Source organism: Euprymna scolopes, chromosome 31 (assembly GCF_053919585.1).
Source record: "Euprymna scolopes isolate OS-2025 chromosome 31, ASM5391958v1, whole genome shotgun sequence".
Lineage (NCBI taxonomy): Eukaryota > Metazoa > Mollusca > Cephalopoda > Sepiida > Sepiolidae > Euprymna > Euprymna scolopes.
The window spans coordinates 89,642,875-89,666,782 of NC_136512.1; the positions used below are offsets into that span (position 1 = coordinate 89,642,875).

The window sequence follows — 23,908 nt, forward strand, 5'->3', positions numbered from 1 at the left end:
GTGTTTCCGTAAGCATGTCGCGGAGGGGCAATTGTTAACATCGCACTTTTTTTTTTCACAACTTTGCCTCAACGGTTCGGGTTCGATCCTCATACTTACTTTTTTTTTTAACATCCCCAAACACCCGGGCAACGCCGGGTACCCCTCGCTAGTATTATATAAATCTCACCTGTCTGTTTAAATGTGTGTATGTATGTACGTATGTCTGGGCAAAACTTTTGATAGAGGTGACGGATTTTTGTGAGATTGGTATCGTTTTGAAGTTCGACCCATCAGACGACAAATATAGAAAAATTGGCTAAAACCATTAATTCCTTCACCCTCAACAGGGCACTTTTCTACAAGGAGGGACCACTTCTTAACGCTGATATTTTCGAAAGTCATCCCCTTTTTTCGATTAACTAGCCTTAATTTAAACCTTCGCCACTTCCGGTTTGGCGATGGATGCAACTGCAAAGACGTCACGTTTTTGTTTTCCTCCTTCGCCTGCCTACTACCACTTTTTTTTTTTTATTTGCTCAACACACACCTCCAAACACCCGGGCAATGCTGGGTACCCAAACACCCAAGCTAGTATATATATTTTAACTGAGCTAACACGACGCACATGAAATCGTGTCAGTTCTTCAAATATTTAAACTAAATCAGGTTATGACATCGTCTGACGCATGCGTAGAACTGATTTCGCCATAAGAGGACGGTTTTTGCTAACCTCCTCCCTGTAGAAAAGTGTTGATTTCAGGGTGAAAAAATAACCGTTTTTGGCCAATTTTTCGATATTTGTCGGGTGAAGGATGGGGCTTTCATATGAGACCAATTTGTGAATTGTTGTTCTGTCTGTCAAAAGTTTTTAGCAGACACACAAACATACATACATTTTCGCTTTTATATATATATATATATATATATATATAGCTACTTCATTTACTCACATAAAATTAATATACGAAAGTATAGATTTATGCGTAAACTTTACTTCAAAAGTGCTCAAGACGTAGGTAGAGCTAGTTAGTAATTTATAAAATATATATGGCGATTAAGCTACACTGAATATTCGGCGTTTCATCCACTCTAGGATTCGTCAGGCTTATGCGCAAATTCTGTGGTTGTTTCTCGTTTTTATATATGTTGAGGATTTTAGTTAGCCAATCAGCTTTCTAGTATCCACCGCGCCCCTTCTTATCAGCCAATGGGCATGCATTTTATCGAACAAAGGATCTGTTTTAGAACTAGGTTAGTGGTTTAAGGCAGACGTTTTCCTCCTTTTTTTTTTTTCTATATATATATACATACATACACTAAAATAATCCCTAACTTCCATTTGTATGAAGACTCTAGCTATTATTTTAGCATATGTAGACATTTCAAGCATGTTTTTTTAAAGATTGCAAGTGTAATACTAAATATATTTTAACTCGAATTCCATGCATTTTATCCTTGTTTACTTGATTTATTTGCTGTTCAATTACGCAATTTACCAGTAAACAAATATTTTTGTTTTCTTTCAGGAAATGAAGGCAGTGGTTTGTCCGACAGAATGTTAAAACTCTGCGACAACTTAGTGACGATAAAACCAAAACAATCTAACAGCCGTCCATGTGTCGACTCACTCAACGTCTCAGTCGCAACTGGTAAGTGTAAACAAGACGTTTAGTCGACAATATTGAATTTTTGTGCTCATGTCATTGTATTCTGAATTCACAGCAATGGGTTGCCGTCACTTGTCTCAAACGGTCATAAGCAATATTTTAAGCTTAATTTAGATGGTTTCAAACCGATATGTTGCATCCCTGAACCTGTTTTACAAGTACTTTAATGAAATGTGCTCCGACGAACTCAAGGCACTCAAACGGAAATGGAATCATGTTGTCTTTTCTAGGGTTACAATTTCATCGTTTTACCCTGTAGTTTTGAGGTATAAATCCAGCATGGTCACTATACTAAAAATAATTAAATTTAAATACAATCAATATCTTTAAATTATTTTATTGAAAAAAAAAAAAAAATATTAAGTAAAAATTTAATTTAATTTTTACTTAAAACAAAAATATTTGTGTAAATTTTAAATATAAAATTTTCCCTGGAAAAAGAATTTATGTGATTTTATTTATGTTTAGTTATGACAGTTTGATGCAGGAGAAGTCGCAAATTTGGAATAGGGGTATGTGAGCAAGAAATTCAATTTTGTTATTTAGTTTTCTGCTGTGTTCAGATACCGATTTTTTTTTTCTTTTCCCAAATTAATCTAAGTCTAAATAAACGCTAACATTTTACTGCATTAAGTTTTGCTGAATTATCTCCCTTTGCATTGGCACGCCTGTAACGTTGCGTACACTAACAAAGATATGAAAGCCAGCATTGTATGTGGGTTTTTTTTATTTTTTTTAAATAGGATTTTGTAATTTAATTATAACGATGTCATTGATCATTAAATTACGAATCTATAACTAATTTTGTTAAGCTAATGTTTTTAATATTTTTTCTAAAATTATTGAATGTAAAATTTTTTTCAAAATGTCCAACCTTTTTATCGCCTGAGGATTTGCTAAGAATTTTAAAACTAGAAACAATGACAGCTTAAAAGCTTCCAAAATCGAAATGCATTATGGCAGACTTAATTTTGTAATAAGGATTTAAAAACATTGTTTTTAAGACAATATTAAAATCAGAAATTGAATAAAATCATGTATATAAGTTACATAGAGGTGAGAAACAAACATACTTGAGAATTTCTCAATTTTCATATCATAGGCTAATGTCAAGACCGTCTTAAAAGACAAGATGGCCGGTGGGCAAAAATAATTTAATCTGCTGACGTCATCACGGGTAGTCCATTAGTTGTTTCTTGACACCGGTAAACACCGGTAGTGACTCGTGGATATCTCCATTCAGCAAAGTAAGTTTTAACGTGCTCCCCCCTGTATTTAACACGATGTAACTATAATTTAATTCAATATTATCATCCTAAGTTTTTTACCATTCAAAAGAAGAAGCTTCAAATAAATTGCTAATATTAAAAAAAAATTTTTACAGCATACAAAACTAATGAAAATGCGAGACAACATCGACTCTTTTGAAGAGACGATTTTTTTAAGCTGTTGACACGTTTTAAAAATTTAGCAAAAATTAATTTTCCTGAAATTTTCAATATTTAAAAATAAATTATGCCGGCTGATAACATTTTTAAACTTTCTTTTAAAGCTAGAAAGATAAAATTTAAAAATACTTATTTATATATATATATATATTATGAAACTTAAAAATAAAAAAAAAAATAAAAACGCGTTCATTTCGGGTTTGTATTACTGTACACATAGATTCGAAAAAGTTGTCAAAAAACAAATATATGACAAATAAATGTTACCAAAGGCAAGATAAGTTACTTTTCTACCAAACTAGATATATTTTTCGTGTTTTTATTCAATGTAACATGTTTATTCAACTCGAAAAACAAGGTGTTATAAATAAAAAAACTAGAAAAAATATGTCATATTGAGCGAGTTTTTAACAGTATTTTAACCAGTTTTTGATTTATAACACCTTTTCCCAAACTTACCGTGTTAAAGAGTGAGTCAGACGCCATCTTGAATTTTCCGGGTTTGTATTACTGTACACATAGATTCGAAAAAGTTGTCAAAAAACAAATATATAACAAATAAATGTTATCAAAGGCAAGATAAGTTACTTTTCTACCTAACTGGATATATTTTTTGTGTTTTTATTCAATGTAACATATTTATTCAGCTCGAAAAACATACAGTATTTACCGATGTATTGGAAAATTTAAAATGGCGGCCGACTCTCTCTTTAACACGGTAAGTTCGGAAAAAGGTGTAATAAATAATAAACTAGACAAAATACTCTTAGAAATTTGCTCAATATAAGTTACCGTGACATAACTTGATATATATTCGGTGGTTTTTTAATAGTATTTTGTCTAGTTTATTATTTATAACACCTTTTCCCGAACTTACCGTGTTAAAGAGAGAGTCGGCCGCCATTTTAAATTTTCCAATACATCGGTAAACACTGTATGCTTTTTGAGCTGAATAAACATGTTACATTGAATAAAAACACGAAAATTATATCCAGTTTGGTAGAAAAGTAATTTATCTTGCCTTTGATAACATTTATTTGTTATATATTTGTTTTTTGACAACTTTTTCGAATCTATGTGTACAGTAATACAAACCCAATTTTCCAATACATCGGTAAACACTGTATGGTTTTCGAACTGAATAAACATGTTACATTGAATAAAAACACGAAAAATATATCCAGTTTGGTAGAAAAGTAACTTATCTTGCCTTTGATAACATTTATTTGTTATATATTTGTTTTTGACAACTTTTTCGAATCTATGTTTACAGTAATACAAACCCACGTATTATAACAAACTGAAAATATGGATATAAAAAAATTATTTTGCATGTTATTTTTGTCATGTGGTGAAATAATCTTAAATAAGAAACATGATTTTTTCTTTAGGTTAATTATTTTTTTTACTGTGCAATATTTCATGAATTTATTAAAAATATTGTTTTTGATTTTGAAAAAATATTGTGGTTCATTTGCATTTAAAAATATTCATTTTGATTTTAAAAAAAAATATTGTTCATTTTGATTAAAAAATATTCATTTTTATTTAAAAAAAAATTTTGTTCACTTTGATTAAAAAAAAATTTGTTTTGATTCAAAAAATATTGTTCATTTGATTAAAAAAATAGTTTTCTTTTAATATTTCAAATGTTTTGCTTATGTTCTGCTTCAAATATTCATAATCTTACATGCATAATTTTCATTTAATTATATTAAATAAACTTCAAGTTTACTACAAATCAAATCGTGTTCCTTCACTTTTTTAAAATGTAATTTATAAGTAATTAAAGAACGCATTCTAATCTTTAAAATTTATAATACAACGAAATATTCAATTGCTTATAATACTTAAACAAACAACTTGTGTTTTATTATTTTTTTATTATTAATATTAGATGAGTTTCAGTATAAATCATCGTGTTCTTTCTTTATTTCAATCCAATTTTGAAGTTTTGTAACGCTGTCTGTAAAAATTACTGTTCATTATTGACAGTCTAAGAGTTCCACATATCTTGCTTGTTGGGACCTCGGCGATGACGTCATTTTTTTCAGCTGGCCGGCCATCTTTATAACGAAGGCCACGCTAATGTACACCGTCCATAAAAATGACAAAAAATATTATGTTTCATCCCTGTTCACATCATATTTTTTTTTTTTTTTGTAATCACCAACCATTTTTAATTAGTGAAGAATTTCTTTTAAAATTCATTTTTTTTTTAAATTTCTTTCAGGAATTCTTTTACATTCGTTGAAGAAATCAGGAAATCCACGTTGACATTAAAAAAAAGGATGAAAATATTCGATACATGCTGATTGATCCCATCATCCTCCACAACAGAAGAAGAAGAAAAAAAAAAATGATTTAAATGAAAACCAAAAACATTTTTGGGTCAAACTTTTTTATAAAAATTATATTTTATTTACAATAATTTATTTTGTTTTCACGTTTATTCTGCAGAAGCCGTGAATTTTTGATCAAATTCTTCTTTTGAAATCTGAAAAAACAAAAAACAAAATTCATAAAAAAAGTCTGCCTCGAAATTTGTGATAACCAAAAAGACATTTTTAATATTAGGTTGGCGCAAAAATAATGTCATTTATTGACGTTCAACTTCTATATACAAAAATAAAAATGGCATTATTTTTGCACCAACCTAATTTACTATTAGTCACAACTGAAAAATTGCATTTCTAGTATAAAAAACAGTTTGACATTCTATACATGTTATGCTGAAATAAGTATCCTTAGCAAAAATTAAAAGAAAAAAATTGATCAAATAAAAGATGAAATAAACTGTATTTTCTCAATTTTCATATCGATAAAAATGGAAGTACCGGAGTTGCCGTAAAACAAGGAATCAAATTTTCATAAAAATCAAAAATAAATGACGAAATGCAATAAAACTAATTTTATCATAAAATTTATTTGGGTTTTTTTTTTTTTTTTTTTTTTTTTGAGGATGTTTATTTCAGCAGGACAAAAAAAAAACATCAAAATATTTGGACATGTAATGAGATTTTATGTCAAATTTTGCCTGTTATTATTTTAACAAGACAACATAACGAAAATCAAAGAAAGTTGTTTGGACAAGTTCTGCAGAAAATTATTTCTTTTACATAAAAATTGATTCATGTGAATAAGTGTTTTTAGTGATCCACTTTCTGTTTTTGCTGTATTTATTGTATTTTTTTTTTTTTTTACTGTTTGTTAATCGTATTTAATTTTAGTGATTCGCCATGGATTAATATTTTCGTTAGTCAGTAGCAGGGTTTGTCTTGGACAAAAGGTCAACCGACTTATTTCTTCCTCCTTTATTCGGTTTTGAAACAGATTACTGACTTTATTATTTTCTGAATGTCTCAAATTTAAAAGTGACCTGTATATATATATATATATATATAGAGAGAGAGAGAGAGAGAGCAGACCAGCTTTATTAAAATCGGGACAAAACCAAACTGAGATAGCAGATCCTACACAAAGAAAGTGCTTGATATCCTATTAGATAGAACTATATATTATTTATATATGATGCTTTTACCAGCTTTGAGATTTTAAAAGTAGTCTGAGACAAATTTTTAATAGTCACTCAATTGGCATTTAATTTTTCAATTTAAACTAAATTTACATCTGTAATTTTCATTGTATAACGCTCATTCCCACATAACACCGCATTGAAATAAATGATACAAAACAATTCTGGACTTACTTTTCCTTTTTTCTGTTTTTTCTGATATCCTATTAGATAGAACTATATATTATTTATATATGATGCTTTTACCAGCTTTGAGATTTTAAAAGTAGTCTGAGACAAATTTTTAATAGTCACTCAATTGGCATTTAATTTTTCAATTTAAACTAAATTTACATCTGTAATTTTCATTGTATAACGCTCATTCCCACATAACACCGCATTGAAATAAATGATACAAAACAATTCTGGACTTACTTTTCCTTTTTTCTGTTTTTTTAACAATCGGTAATCATCGTCCAAATCTTTCAAATCGGCAAAATCTTCGGCGCTCATTTCTTCCTGTTTTCTTTTTTTGCCAATTTTTTTGTTTTCTTTTCGTTTCTTTTTATTTTCTTTTTTGGTTTTGTTCTTCGACCAAGATACCGTCTGTCAAAAAAAATTAAATAAATAAAGACGTCTGTCAAAAAAAATAAAATAAATAAAGACGTCTGTCAAAAAAAATAAAATAAATAAAGACGTCTGTCAAAAAAAAAAAAATAAATAAATAAAGACGTCTGTCAAAAAAATTAAAATAAATAAAGACGTCTGTCAAAAAAAATAAAATAAATAAAGACATCTGTCAAAAAAGATAAAATAAAATAAATAAAGACGTCTGTCAAAAAAAATAAAATAAAATAAAGACGTCTGTCAAAAAAAAAAAAAAAAAATAAAGACGTCTGTCAAAAAAAAAAAAAAAAAATAAAGACGTCTGTCAGAATAAAAACAATTTCTTTAAAAAAATACCACAGCTCACACAGTACACTTGCCAAATGATGAAGTTATACGAATAGTAGCAGGGCACCCAGCGTTGACCGGTCATAACATACACTTAAATATGATATTTTGATTTATGCAGATTTCGTATTTATTATTATATTGTACCCAATATATAGTAATGATTTAAAAATTTAAAAAAATAGACTTGGGTGCCATCAGTTCGAATCAAAACCAAAAAATACAGCTGAACACTTTTCCTCTCTGACCCGACATCGGCTGCAGCCATTTCTCGCCTTTGCTTTATACGTCCATTTTCTTCTTTTTTCCCTCCTCTGCTTGTGCACACTTACAGCCAATCTATATATCTATAAAAATGAAAGTGTCTGTCTGTGTACATTTCCCTATGCAGTAACTCTGTCAATTTTCAATCTACAGACTCGACATTTGATATACAGGGTATTGAGATTTGGGAAAATCTTTGTAATCGGTTTTCGCCCATAAATTTGGCTGTTAAGGGGGTCAAAATTCAACGATTTGACATTTGAGAACTCTACCAAACTCCTCCGCCAATTTTGGGTCTAGACACTTGAAATTTTAGATATAGGTTCCTTGGACATGGATCTAACTTAATAACTTGATTTGAGCCCAAAACAATAAATTTTAAGGGGTCATAATAGGGGTCAAAGTTAAAAAAATTGACCACTGCAGTCTATACCAAATTACTCAGACAATTTCTGGTCTAAACATTTGAAATTTTACATAAAAGGTATTCAGAGATAGGGCAAGCTTTTTAATCGATTTGGGTCGAAAATTTGAGCTACCAATATATAAATGTATGTATGTTTGCAAGTCTGCCTAAAACTTGACAGAGGCGACGGATTTTCACAAGATTAGTACTGTTTTGAAGCTCAGCCTTTCAGACAACAAATATCAAAAAATTGGCTAATTTTTTCGTTTTTTTTCGATGATATTTTCGAAAGTCATCTTTTTTTGATTGTCTAGCCTTAATTTAAACCTACGTCACTTTTTCCTGTTCTTTTCCTCATTCGTGGTACGGGTTCGAGCCTGCCTTCCTACTACCACTTTTTTTTTTTTTGCTCAACATACACCTCCAAACACCCGGGCAATGCCGGGCTCCCAAGCTAATATCAAAGAAACAGAAGACAGAAAAAACAAAAAAAGCCTTTATATCTGGCATTTCCAACAACACACTTTTTTCTAAATATTTAAACAATTCATTTCTCCTTCGGCTGCGTATGAATTCTGTGACATCACCCACGAGTCTTTCTTCGGCCGGGTGTGTTTTCTTACCAATTCTCCGAACATGTGCGTCCTTCTATCTCTTCTGTGATGTCACTTTGCACACCTGGCTTGGTCATTTGCATATCTTTATGCAGCTCTGTTACATACCTCCATATGTTAAATAAAAAATTTTTGTAAAGAAATTTTATTAAAACCTGTGTCGAGGTAAGAAAAGAAAATTCAAAAGTTGAAACAAAAACATGAATAAATAAATCCAAATAAAATGTCTTAGTTTATGGTTTAACCTTTTTTTTCTTTCCACCCCTGTGTGAATGGACAAAGGACATAACTCAAACTTTAAGCAAATTAAGAAAACAACCTCTCTAGATGTTAAGAATGGTTTTCTAAATTTTAAAAGATAAAAATACTGGATTTTGGTACATGTAAGCACATAAAATTTTGTGCAATTTTTTTTTTTTTTTTTTAGATACTAAAGTTATTCAATAGAAGAATTTCTTTTTTTACCCGTGGCTTATATTTTTTCTTTTCATCTGAAATTCCTTCCATAATTTTTTGTTGCCGCAACTTTTCTCGAGATTTTTCTCTGCAAAAAAAAAATAAATAAATAAATAAATAAAAATAAAAATCTTAATTAAAAAAAAATGCATTTCTTTTAAAACAAAAATGAACATCGAGATGATTCACATTTTGTTAAAGAAATTATTGAAGATCATAAAATCTTTTTTTCAAAATGAATTTGGCATTAAATAACGCAAAAAGGGTTAATATGCCATAAAACACAAATTCTGGAGTTTGGCATGAAAATTCTACAATTTCAACTAGATACACCTGAAGATCATAGTAGAGGTTACATCTGCCATTATGTAAAAAGTAACACGAAATAATATATTATCATTTATTACTGAGTTTCCCAACAATGTCATTTAATCAGTAATTAAGTAGATTTGCTATCTGAAATCAAATTGATAGCTTAATTCTCAGGAGAGTAAAAGTATCCTGTTACATGAAACCATCTACATACTAGCAAAACTACGCAATAGCAAAGCATGAACTGAGCTGGGTAAAGACAAAAGACGAGGTGGGAAGGGGGCATCTTTTGATGTTATTATATACTTTGTTTTTCAGTCACTAAAAGGAAATAACTGATATTCTTTATAGAGGTTTTTCCTTTACGTTGACTTGAGTTGTATATGTATGTCCAGAGAGAGGAATGGGCTGGGCAAAGAAGAAAAAGGGGATAAAGAAGGGATAGAAGTTATGTTACACTTTTGTCCCGAACAACGCCAGGAAACCCTGCTAGTTATAAGAGTAGAACTGAGTTTATATGGGTAATGATTTAATCTCTATAAAATCGTTCAATGTAAAAATAGCTTCCGACATTAAATAACTGCCAAAAACATGTTGATAGCACAAACTAAAAAGACGGCCAAAAAGTTAAAAGGCTGAAACCTCACCTGTAAGGGATGTCGTTAACGTCAATGTCGGCAGGCGTGAAGTTAGTGATTTGTTTCTTCCTCAATTCTGGCATATGAGGTATTTTTAAAAGGCCAAAGCCGGTTGCTAAGCAACCAAAATCCAAATCTAAACAAAAAAAAAAAAAATTTGTTTTTTAAAAAGTTTCATTAATTCTTTAATTTTTTTATCATGATGGGGTGCCCCCCTTCCTCAACACAAGAGGGAGTGAAGGTGATGCATAGCAGCTTACGACATGACCTTTGACCTTTATGCTGACTATGAAAGGCTAAAATTTTTATTACAAAAAAATTGAACTCTTTAGATTATTTGGACAACTGTTCTCATCTTGAGTTTTTTTTTATGACATTTTATTTTTATAACATTTTTTTTATGACGTTTCATTTTCAAAACGTTTTATTATCTTGTTGAACTCGGGAAAAATCTTTGTTAAATTCGTAAATCTGTACAAAAAGTAGAAATCCCAAGTAATTCACAATTGTATCTTTGAGTGCCGCTTGTACCAAGGATTGAACCCTAAACCTCCAGAAAAATGTGACTTACGACTGAATTTTACCAACTACTTTATCCACTGAGCAACGTCAGAGATGAGAACAGAATCCAAATAATTCGATACGAATTATTGATCCTCACCTCAAAAATTCAAAAACATAAAATGAAAAAAAAATTGAAATGAAATTCAGAGACGTCAGTTCAACCGTAAACTCACCTCAAAAATTCAGAAACATAAAACAAAAAAAAAATTGAGATGAAATTCACAGATTTCAGTCCAACCGTAAACTACATGATCGATATGGTTGTAGATTGACTTTCGGTCGGTCACTACTCGTTGGGTCATCTCATTCAAAAACGATACTTCCTATATGAATGCTTTAGAGATTAAATTGTTTCGTAAACGATTGATGCTATTTAACTCATGGATGAAGCTCTAACAGGTACTACCACTAACTCTGGGGAAAAAGTCAGAGTGGATCTGAGAGTAAGGGTAACTAAGGGATAACTCCCCAAACGCTCCATAATTGGGCGTCACAGCAAATACAATTTAATGACACAATTGATAATAAACTTTCTTTAATTTGACAATTATATGGTATGGGGACACAGGTAAATTTTTACTTACACCAAAAATTAGGAAAAAAATGCTGAGTAGAATTTTAATTAAAAACAAGCTAAGCGAGTAAAAATTTACTTTTATCATGACTAATGTTTGTGCAAAATTTCACAAAAATCCAAGGCGTGGTTATTAACAAATGTGCAAACGGACGAATGAGAGTGAATTACTAGGTCCAATCCCTTCTTTGACGGGAGGACCAATAAAAATCAGTTTTCATATTTTGCCCATCCACCATTGGTAAGCGTGCAAATGTTCGTAAAGTAGGGGGAGATAAGTCAGTCTGTCATTTAACCAAATAATAAAGAATGGTGGTTCAGCAAAATACGAAAACTAATTTTTAATTTTAATTAAAAATGCTGAAATTTTTTCCTAAGTTTTGGTGAAAAAACTTATTTTTGCTTGATGCATAAGTATACCAAAAATTTTCGTACTTGGAATGTGATTTTCATATGTATCTCACCCAATTTTTTTTTTTGTTTAGAATTTGCAATCAAAAAGAAACTGGCACAATAATCACAAATCGTTTAAAATCAAATTTTTATTCGCAAATTAATTTTTATTCTTTTGAATATGAAAATTAATTTTTATTATTTTGAATATGAAAATTCATTTTTATTATTTTGAATATGAAAATTAATTTTTATTCTTTTGAATATGAAAATTCATTTTTATTATTTTGAATATGAAAATTCATTTTTATTATTTTGAATATGAAAATTAATTTTATTATTTTGAATATGAAAATTCATTTTTATTATTTTGAATATGAAAATTCATTTTTATTATTTTGAATATGAAAATTAATTTTTATTATTTTGAATATGAAAATTCATTTTTATTATTTTGAATATGAAAATTAATTTTTATTCTTTTGAATATGAAAATTAATTTTCTTTCGCATGACTTCCTGGTTAGGATTGAATCTCACTTTTTTTAATGAATCAAACTGCATCAGTTGTTTACAACATCTCGCGATCTATTCAATCTTTCATCATCGGATTTTAAAAATTGTTTGCCCAGAGATCGTTTCCATCAGAAAGTGGTGTAGATTCTGAGAGTGAAATGAGATAACAAAACCATTGGAGGCAACTCTCGGGATGCAATAAACAAAAAGAGATGACTGTTGTATAAGCATGCGTTAAGGTGCATCTTTATAGACGGCAGAAGTTGCACATGGTAGATGCTTGGCCAAAAGAAAGGGAGAGGGGGTATACAGAATTGGAAAAAATATCTCAATAAGATATGAGTTTTTATTTGAAATAAAATAGGTACCTCATTAAATAGAGAATTATATGGAGATGAACTTATTTAAGAAAAATAAGATTATGCGAAGATAAGCCTTTTGAATGGACATTGTCTAAGCTGTTATCTCCAGTGGATATCCTAAATAGTAACCTTCTGGGTGATCGAATGGTGACCACTGACAAAGGTCAGAATCTAAAATTTCTGGTCGGAGTGAAAGGACTGCAGGAGATAAAAAAAGGGGGGGGGAAGAACTGGTCTCTGGGCATGACGTAGGAGTTGGACATTCAATGAAGAGGTGGTTGGTTTTTAGTGATTCTTGAGAACAGAGAGTAACTTGTGTTTTAGAAAAGATTATATTTTGCAAGTCTGTTATTCAACTTATGAAAATAAGCACCATTTTAACTTTCAAAGAAAACGTAAAAATCTATTTATTTCTGAATTTTTGAGATGAGGATTGGTTATTTACATTCTTTGGACTACTGTTCTCATCTTTATTGTGATTTTAACAACGTTTTCATCGTGTAACCTCCGATTATTTAAGGTGTATCTTGTTGAACTTGGGCATCTGCACAGAATTTCTAACAGAACCCTTTATTTTAATCCATGAAGGTAGCATGCTCTCATTCTGTCAGTTATGACTGAGTAGAAGTCTTAAGTAATTCACAATTGTATTTTCAGTTGCCCACACTGAGGATTGAACCTTCAACCTTCAGAAGGTCACTTTTATAACTGATTTTTTCCAAGTCATCTAACCATTGTGTCCCGTGTCCTTAAAAAAGATCGGAGGTTACATCGATCAAAACGTTGTGAAAATCACACTCAAGATGAGAATAGTAGTCAAAATAATCCAAATAATACGAATAAACAATCCTCATCTCAAAAATTCAAATAATACGAATTCATTTTTAACTGGAAATTTTTTGTTTGGAAGGCAAATTCTTTTGTTGCAGAACTGACAGAATCGGACAACAATTGTGGCGTGGCTCAACGAGTGGATGATCGCAGCCTGTGCACAGAATATATACAAGTGTACGTTTGTAATTTTGCGAATCTCCGGCGTGAAAGAAAATTCAGTGCTTGTGCAGTATAAACGTCTCCGTTCAGTCGTGTCAGACTACGGATATCCACTGAAAGGTGTCGGCGTTTGAAATAGTTGTGGCAACAGTTGTACAATCTCCAACCAGACCATTCCTGTTGACTTTTTAAATTTATGATTTTGACAAAATAATTGTAATTCTTGAAAATCAGCCATTTCAAAATTGGAAATGGCTGATTGCTAATATTCATATTTTTTGTAAAAATAAATAAAAACAAATAAAATAAAAATAAATAAAATAAAATAAAAATAAATAGAAAAAATAAAATAAAAAATAAAAAAAATAAAATAAAAAAAAATTAAAAAAATTAAAATAAATAAAATAAAAAATAAAATAAAATATAAAATAAAATAAATAAAATAAAAAATAAAATAAAATAAAATATAAAAAAAATATATAAAATAAAAAATAAAATAAAAATAAATAAAATAAAAAATAAAATAAAAAATAAAATAAAAATAAATAAAATAAAATGAAAATAAATAAAAATAAATAGAAAAATAAAATAAAAAATAAAAAAATAAAATAAAAATAAAATAAAAAATAAAATAAAAATAAATAAAATAATTCTCGCAGATCTTTTACTCAATAATTTTTCATAATTTTTAGAATTTTTACTAATTTCGAGTGTGTAACATGGTTTTAAAAAATCTTTTTTACTTGAATTGCGTTTTTTGAAATGGAATTATACTTCACAAGTACAAAAATTTTTTGTGCACTTACCTTTCAGGCGGAAAATCATACTGCACTCATGTTTGGCATAAAACTGGACAAACGATACAAATGCGCGCATGCTTTTTTCGTAAATCGCTCTGAAAAATAATATTTGAGAAGTACATTGTAGTTTGCTTGAAGCATTGCATGTAGTGTGTAAAGGAGGTGTGTTTGAAAGTTATGACAATGCAGATTGGTGTGTGTGTGGGGGGGAAACATTGATAAACAAAATAAATCACAAAATTGAAAGACTTCAATAATTTTTGATTATTAATTATTTACCAACAAACCAGGATGGTATTTGGTGGTATTTGATGGTATTTGGTGGTATTTGATGGTATTTGGTGGTATTATGTTTTTTGAATTTTCAAGTTAGACCTTATCTTTCATGTTTTTTGCCGAAGTTATAGGAAGTCAGTTGCATTAAGTTGCATTAAGCTCACAGAGAATAATTATGTTGAGGCATAAACTGGCTTTTATGTTTAATATATTTATAACTAGCTGGTTGCCCGGTTGTACAACATGCTTAAACATGATATTTTAATTTATGTAGATTGCGTATGTATTATTATAGAATTCTCTATTGAATATTATATATTTCGAGGAATAATAAGCCCAGTGGACTAATTTGCAAAAATAAATAAAATAATAATAATAATGGTGTCTTCAAGTCCAACACAAACAAATTCCTGATGAACCGCCCCCCCCCTTACCACACCTTACCAATTCTCCTGTACTATTGCTACACTATCCCTTTGATTACTGTACACACAATAACCCTTATCCCCGAGTGGCCATTGGGCCTTGATAAATGGTGAACTTCATGTAAAAAAAAAAAAAAAAAAAAAACGATAATGTCGTTCATCAAATTCCGTCTGCATTTGTTTACAATATCACGTCAGCTGATATTTGGGCTTGACGATGAATGCCCTGGAAAAGTCACTTCTGATTAATGTTTAGTTTTAAAATACGCAAACAAAGAAATGATTTGCGGCGATTTTAAATGGTACCTCTTCTTTTATTGTAAATTGAATTCATTAATAAGAAAACAATAAAATAAAATGGTGAGGGACACCCTTGAACAAGGGATCATTTGATCTATCGTCGAATGCTCTACCACTGAACTATATTTCCAGATGTTAATAATTTTTTTAAAGAAATAAATCATTTGCTAAGATTTTATTATCTCCTTTGCCAGCGTAACATATAGAAATTCTTTTGTCAACATAACATATAGAAATTCTTTTGCCAGCGTAACATATAGAAATTCTTTTGTCAACATAACATATAGAAATTCTTTTGTCAACATAACATATAGAAATTCTTTTGCCAACGTAACATATAGAAATTCTTTTGCCAACGTAACATATAGAAATTCTTTTGCCAGCGAAACATATAGAAATTCTTTTGCCAGCGTAACATATAGAAATTCTTTTGCCAGCGTAACATATAGAAATTCTTTTGTCAGCGTAACATATAGAAATTCTCCTGTAAAAATTTTTTTTTTTTACAAGAAAAAAATTATATTTAGGATCAGATTTTTTTTGATTTTCGATATCAGATGAATTTCTGTACAAAACATGTCTAAGAACACTACCAGACATATGAATTACATTTGATTGAAATTTTCAAAAGATAGACTCAGCCGTTTCGGAACTTATAAGGAACTCACATACACAAAGTGACTTTTATATAAGAGTAGATAGATATTTCATAAAATATATTTCATAAAATATATTTTATGAAAGTTATTAATTAAGTATGAATTGGCATTTAATTTTAATATTATTTTATAATATATTTCATAAAATATAATAAAATATTTCATGAAATATAATATTTCATGAAATATAATATTTCATGAAATATAATATTTCATAAAATATAATATTTCATAAAATATAATATTTCATGAAATATAATATTTTATGAAATATAATATTTCATGAAATATTATATTTTATGAAATATATTTCATGAAATATAAGATTTTATGAAATATAATATTTCATGAAATATAATATTTCATAAATATAATATTTTAAGAAATATAATATTTTGTAATATTTTTGTATACTCTTTACATGGGTAAAATTGTGTAATCACTTTTAAACTTTTGGAAGTTATCGACATCCAATAATTTTTATAGAGATTAAAACAATATAAACGTCTTTTTTGTTAATTCGATAAATTCCATTTTAACATGTAATTATTTTTCTGACTGGATCATTTTTCGTAATTTTTAGAATACTAATCCTGACATAACACATCATTTTTAGAATACTAATTCTCACATAACACATCATTTTTAGAATACTAATTCTCACATAACACAATTTTTAGAATACTAATTCTCACATAGCACATAATTTTTAGAATACTAATTCTCACATAGCCCATAATTTTTAGAATACTAATTCTCACATAACACATAATTTTTAGAATACTAATTCTAACATAACACATAATTTTTAGAATACTAATTCTCACATAACACATAATTTTTAGAATACTAATTCTCACATAACACATAATTTTTAGAATACTAATTCTAACATAGCACATAATCTTTAGAATACTAATTCTCACATAGCACATAATTTTTAGAATACTAATTCTAACATAACACATAATTTTTAGAATACTAATTCTCACATAGCACATAATTTTTAGAATACTAATTCTCACATAACACATAATTTTTAGAATACTAATTCTCACATAACACATAATTTTTAGAATACTAATTCTCACATAACACATAATTTTTAGAATACTAATTCTAACATAGCACATAATTTTTAGAATACTAATTCTCACATAGCACATAATTTTTAGAATACTAATTCTCACATAGCACATAATTTTTAGAATACTAATTCTCACATAGCACATAATTTTTAGAATACTAATTCTCACATAGCACATAATTTTTAGAATACTAATTCTCACATAGCACATAATTTTTAGAATACTAATTCTCACATAACACATAATTTTTAGAATACTAATTCTCACATAGCACATAATTTTTAGAATACTAATTCTCACATAGCACATAATTTTTAGAATACTAATTCTCACATAGCACATAATTTTTAGAATACTAATTCTCACATAGCACATAATTTTTAGAATACTAATTCTCACATAGCACATAATTTTTAGAATACTAATTCTAACATAACACATAATTTTTAGAATACTAATTCTCACATAGCACATAATTTTTAGAATACTAATTCTCACATAACACATAATTTTTAGAATACTAATTCTCACATAACACATAATTTTTAGAATACTAATTCTCACATAGCACATAATTTTTAGAATACTAATTCTCACATAACACATAATTTTTAGAATACTAATTCTCACATAACACATAATTTTTAGAATACTAATTCTCACATAGCACATAATTTTTAGAATACTAATTCTAACATAACACATAATTTTTAGAATACTAATTCTCACATAACACATAATTTTTAGAATACTAATTCTAACATAGCACATAATTTTTAGAATACTAATTCTCACATAGCACATAATTTTTAGAATACTAATTCTCACATAGCACATAATTTTTAGAATACTAATTCTCACATAGCACATAAGTTTTAGAATACTAATTCTCACATAGCACATAATTTTTAGAATACTAATTCTCACATAGCACATAATTTTTAGAATACTAATTCTCACATAACACATAATTTTTAGAATACTAATTCTCACATAGCACATAATTTTTAGAATACTAATTCTCACATAGCACATAATTTTTAGAATACTAATTCTCACATAGCACATAATTTTTAGAATACTAATTCTCACATAGCACATAATTTTTAGAATACTAATTCTCACATAGCACATAATTTTTAGAATACTAATTCTCACATAACACATAATTTTTAGAATACTAATTCTCACATAGCACATAATTTTTAGAATACTAATTCTCACATAGCACATAATTTTTAGAATACTAATTCTCACATAGCACATAAGTTTTAGAATACTAATTCTAACATAGCACATAATCTTTAGAATACTAATTCTCACATAACACATAATTTTTAGAATACTAATTCTCACATAACACATAATTTTTAGAATACTAATTCTAACATAGCACATAATCTTTAGAATACTAATTCTCACATAGCACATAATTTTTAGAATACTAATTCTCACATAGCACATAATTTTTAGAATACTAATTCTCACATAGCACATAAGTTTTAGAATACTAATTCTCACATAGCACATAATTTTTAGAATACTAATTCTCACATAGCACATAATTTTTAGAATACTAATTCTCACATAGCACATAATTTTTAGAATACTAATTCTCACATAGCACATAATTTTTAGAATACTAATTCTCACATAACACATAATTTTTAGAATACTAATTCTCACATAACACATAATTTTTAGAATACTAATTCTCACATAGCACATAATTTTTAGAATACTAATTCTCACATAGCACATAAGTTTTAGAATACTAATTCTCACATAGCACATAATTTTTAGAATACTAATTCTCACATAGCACATAATTTTTAGAATACTAATTCTCACATAGCACATAATTTTTAGAATACTAATTCTCACATAGCACATAATTTTTAGAATACTAATTCTCACATAGCACATAATTTTTAGAATACTAATTCTCACATAGCACATAATTTTTAGAATACTAATTCTCACATAACACATAATTTTTAGAATACTAATTCTAACATAGCACATAATCTTTAGAATACTAATTCTCACATAGCACATAATTTTTAGAATACTAATTCTCACATAGCACATAATTTTTAGAATACTAATTCTCACATAACACATAATTTTTAGAATACTAATTCTCACATAGCACATAATTTTTAGAATACTAATTCTCACATAGCACATAATTTTTAGAATACTAATTCTCACATAGCACATAATTTTTAGAATACTAATTCTCACATAGCACATAATTTTTAGAATACTAATTCTCACATAACACATAATTTTTAGAATACTAATTCTCACATAGCACATAAGTTTTAGAATACTAATTCTCACATAGCACATAATTTTTAGAATACTAATTCTCACATAGCACATAAGTTTTAGAATACTAATTCTCACATAACACATAATTTTTAGAATACTAATTCTCACATAACACATAATTTTTAGAATACTAATTCTCACATAGCACATAAGTTTTAGAATACTAATTCTCACATAACACATAATTTTTAGAATACTAATTCTCACATAACACATAATTTTTAGAATACTAATTCTCACATAGCACATAATGTTTAGAATACTAATTCTCACATAACACATAATTTTTAGAATACTAATTCTCACATAACACATAATTTTTAGAATACTAATTCTCACATAACACATAATTTTTAGAATACTAATTCTCACATAACACATAATTTTTAGAATACTAATTCTCACATAGCACATAATGTTTAGAATACTAATTCTCACACAGCACATAATTTTTAGAATACTAATTCTCACATAACACATAATTTTTAGAATACTAATTCTCACATAACACATAATTTTTAGAATACTAATTCTCACATAACACATAATTTTTAGAATACTAATTCTCACATAACACATAATTTTTAGAATACTAATTCTCACATAGCACATAATTTTTAGAATACTAATTCTCACATAGCACATAATTTTTAGAATACTAATTCTCACATAACACATAATTTTTAGAATACTAATTCTCACATAACACATAATTTTTAGAATACTAATTCTCACATAACACATAAGTTTTAGAATACTAATTCTCACATAACACATAATTTTTAGAATACTAATTCTCACATAACACATAATTTTTAGAATACTAATTCTCACATAACACATAATTTTTAGAATACTAATTCTCACATAACACATAATTTTTAGAATACTAATTCTCACATAACACATAATTTTTAGAATACTAATTCTCACATAGCACATAATTTTTAGAATACTAATTCTCACATAGCACATAAGTTTTAGAATACTAATTCTCACATAATTTTTAGAATACTAATTCTCACATAACACATAATTTTTAGAATACTAATTCTCACATAACACATAATTTTTAGAATACTAATTCTCACATAGCACATAATTTTTAGAATACTAATTCTCACATAACACATAATTTTTAGAATACTAATTCTCACATAGCACATAATTTTTAGAATACTAATTCTCACATAACACACAAGTACATATGCTTTCTCCTGAAATTCGTTTGTTTGAAATTTCATTAAACTGCACAAATACCAAAACCTTCATTTTCTTAATGTCGTTTTGATTTCTATTTTTAATTTTATCGACTGTAAATAACTTTCAATTTTTTAATATGTGGGGATTTGCTAAGAATTTTAAATGCTTCCAAGAGAAGTTGCTTTTGAAAAAAATATCAGTTATCTCCCTTGCATTATAATGAAGAAGGAAAAATGAATTCACTTAAAACTAGTTTTCACTGAAATAAGAACCATTCAGTGATTAATAAGGCTATGACAACAGCATATTCTTTTGCTCATTTTGATTCTCAAGTATATATCCATTGATATCTTATATGTTTTTATGCAGAGTGACGTGGTTCTCAGTTGATTAATTATGTCTAATTGTGTCGGATATATACTCGAGAGTCAAAACAATGAAAAGAATATGCTGTTGTCATAACCATAGTAATTATACAGCTGCGGGTGGGACATAAGTGAAAGTTGCAGGTTTTGTAATAAACTTACGTATCAGACAAAAATAGGTAGCAACACTAAAATTTTAAAAAAATTATTGAGTAGAATTTTAAATAAAAATCAGTTTTATAGTATTTTAGCAATTTTAAATAAAAATCAGTTTTATAGTATTTTAGCAATTTTAAATAAAAATCAGTTTCATAGTATTTTAGCAATTTTAAATAAAAATCAGTTTTATAGTATTTTAGCAATTTTAAATAAAAATCAGTTTTATAGTATTTTAGCAATTTTAAATAAAAATCAGTTTTATAGTATTTTAGCAATTTTAAATAAAAATCAGTTTTATAGTATTTTAGCAATTTTAAATAAAAATCAGTTTTATAGTATTTTAGCAATTTTAAATAAAAATCAGTTTTATAGTATTTTAGCAATTTTAAATAAAAATCAGTTTAATAGTATTTTAGCAATTTTAAATAAAAATCAGTTTCATAGTATTTTAGCAATTTTAAATAAAAATCAGTTTTATAGTATTTTAGCAATTTTAAATAAAAATCAGTTTCATAGTATTTTAGCAATTTTAAATAAAAATCAGTTTTATAGTATTTTAGCAATTTTAAATAAAAATCAGTTTTATAGTATTTTAGCAATTTTAAATAAAAATCAGTTTTATAGTATTTTAGCAATTTTAAATAAAAATCAGTTTTATAGTATTTTAGCAATTTTAAATAAAAATCAGTTTTATAGTATTTTAGCAATTTTAAATAAAAATCAGTTTCATAGTATTTTAGCAATTCACCAAAGATAAGAATGGAAATACTCATAAAGCAAGGGGAGATAAGTCAGTCTGTTATTTTTATTTTTTTTATTTTTTTTTTTATTTTTACAAAGGCATCACCACATTTAAACAAGTAATGATGAATGACAGATTGAGAAAATACAATAAAACTGATTCTTATTTTTAACTAGCAGGGGTGCCCGGCGTTGCCCAGGTGTTTGGAGGTGTGTGTATGTGTGTGTGTGTGTGGTATGTAGGTAGGCTCGAACTTGAAGCCTTGAGGCGCATAGCCTGATAACTTACCACAACGCTACAAGTGCAGCAGAATTGATAATGGTTGAAATTAAACGATTAGTGACAGATACGTAAATTTAATGAGGTCGAACATCACGCGATATGGAATGAAATCCTGCACTTAATTTTGGCTGCAAGCCAGTTTTTTTGGTTTTGTTTCCCAAAGATGTTGGGAGAGAAAACCAGCTTCCCATAAAAAGGGGAGTGTCCAAATGAATAGCTATTGTCTGATATGAGGAGTTTTCTCTGCATTGATCAAAGCTTTATTGCTTTTCGGATGAATCTGGCACGAGTACCAGGGAGGTTCGTTTGCTACGGATTCAGTTTTGCTTACATACGGAGAAGTCATAAAACATGCGGAGACCAGGAAATAATACCGCGAAAATAGCGTGTAAAAGTCACCCAAATAAAAGATAGACACAACGTCGTTTCGTATATCGGAGATATTATAATTCAGGTAGTATAGAAAAAGTGCCAAGAAACAGTGACCCTAATCCTCCCCCCTCCCCCCAAGTACCGTCACTTCTTCCCAAAGAAATATTGGCAAAGATTTTTATGATAACGATCGAAAACTCGTGTTTTTTTAATAATGCAGTAATATTTAAATATTGACATGACAATTAAATAGATATCATTGCTTTTAGTTGAAATGACACAAACGATGGATACGATTATTTTTAATTGATTTTTTTTGTTTTCCAAATTTCGCATTATAACGTAGTTGTACCCTAATTTCTTCAAAGCAGCCGAATTATGCGCAACAAGATCCGATGAATATTAATTCTCCAAATTTTGTTGTTTTTGTTCCGTTTTTTTATATACAAACAAAATATACTTTCTTAACAATAAGATATTATGATTCTGTATGTTTTTAGATGAGCGTTGATTATTTGGATTATTCAGACGTTGTACAACTTAAGATGAAAAATGTTCCTATCTTGAATTGTTGTGCAAATGACACACACGAAAACAGTTGTTCAAAGAATCCAAATAAAACAATTTGAAAATAAGACTTTGAAATTTGATAAAAACGGATAAGTTTTTTTGTTTTATTTTTTTTGTATGTGTTTATGCTTACTTTATTTTAACTTTTTACGTGTTTACGTAAACAAACACGTTAAATATGGAAGTTATATTTAAAATAACAGGAAAACTTAAGGAAAGAGTTTAGGAACAAGTCCAGAATTCCACCTAATTAAAAAAACAAAAACAAAAAAAAATACAGACATTTTTTTTATGTTTGTCCCTGTCACAGAATGAAAATATCATATTCCAAAAGTCATATATTGATCAAGTAGCTTTTTTGTTTAAACAATAAAAGCAAATTCTATGATTAACAATCAATCTAAAATCCAAAAAAAAGATAACTCAATAATTAAAACTAGCAAAGTTGATGTTGTAATGACTATGAATTCTCATTAACCGTTTAAAATAAATTTCTTTATTTTTTATAAACAAGGCTCTATAGACAAATTTATCTTTAGTTGACCTTTGACAACTAAATATTTTCGTTTACTAGCCAAATAGAAAAGTTACTAGCCAAACCCACATGATTTTTAGAATATGACATCTTCGGTCTGTGACGAGTATGTACATCATAAAGATTTTTCTGTATTTTT

General features: G+C 27.9%; 2 protein-coding genes across 4 annotated transcripts in view; one reads left to right on the plus strand and one right to left on the minus strand.

Moving 5' to 3' along the window:
• Positions 1-6,020, plus strand: part of LOC145255853 (rRNA methyltransferase 1, mitochondrial-like) — a 30,913-nt gene extending 24,893 nt beyond the window's left edge. For both annotated transcript variants that reach the window (XM_080114613.1, XM_080114612.1), the window contains exons 9-10: positions 1,509-1,631; positions 5,331-6,020. In XM_080114613.1, coding sequence (XP_079970739.1) covers positions 1,509-1,631; positions 5,331-5,374 — 167 coding nt within the window. In that variant the 3' untranslated portion in view covers positions 5,375-6,020. The remainder of the gene's footprint in view (positions 1-1,508; positions 1,632-5,330) is intronic.
• Positions 5,482-23,908, minus strand: part of LOC145255852 (ATP-dependent RNA helicase DDX55-like) — a 68,379-nt gene continuing 49,952 nt past the window's right edge. For both annotated transcript variants that reach the window (XM_080114610.1, XM_080114609.1), the window contains exons 13-17: positions 14,463-14,551; positions 10,265-10,391; positions 9,315-9,393; positions 7,047-7,217; positions 5,482-5,594 (exon numbers count right to left, since the gene is read on the minus strand). In XM_080114610.1, coding sequence (XP_079970736.1) covers positions 5,547-5,594; positions 7,047-7,217; positions 9,315-9,393; positions 10,265-10,391; positions 14,463-14,551 — 514 coding nt within the window. In that variant the 3' untranslated portion in view covers positions 5,482-5,546. The remainder of the gene's footprint in view (positions 5,595-7,046; positions 7,218-9,314; positions 9,394-10,264; positions 10,392-14,462; positions 14,552-23,908) is intronic.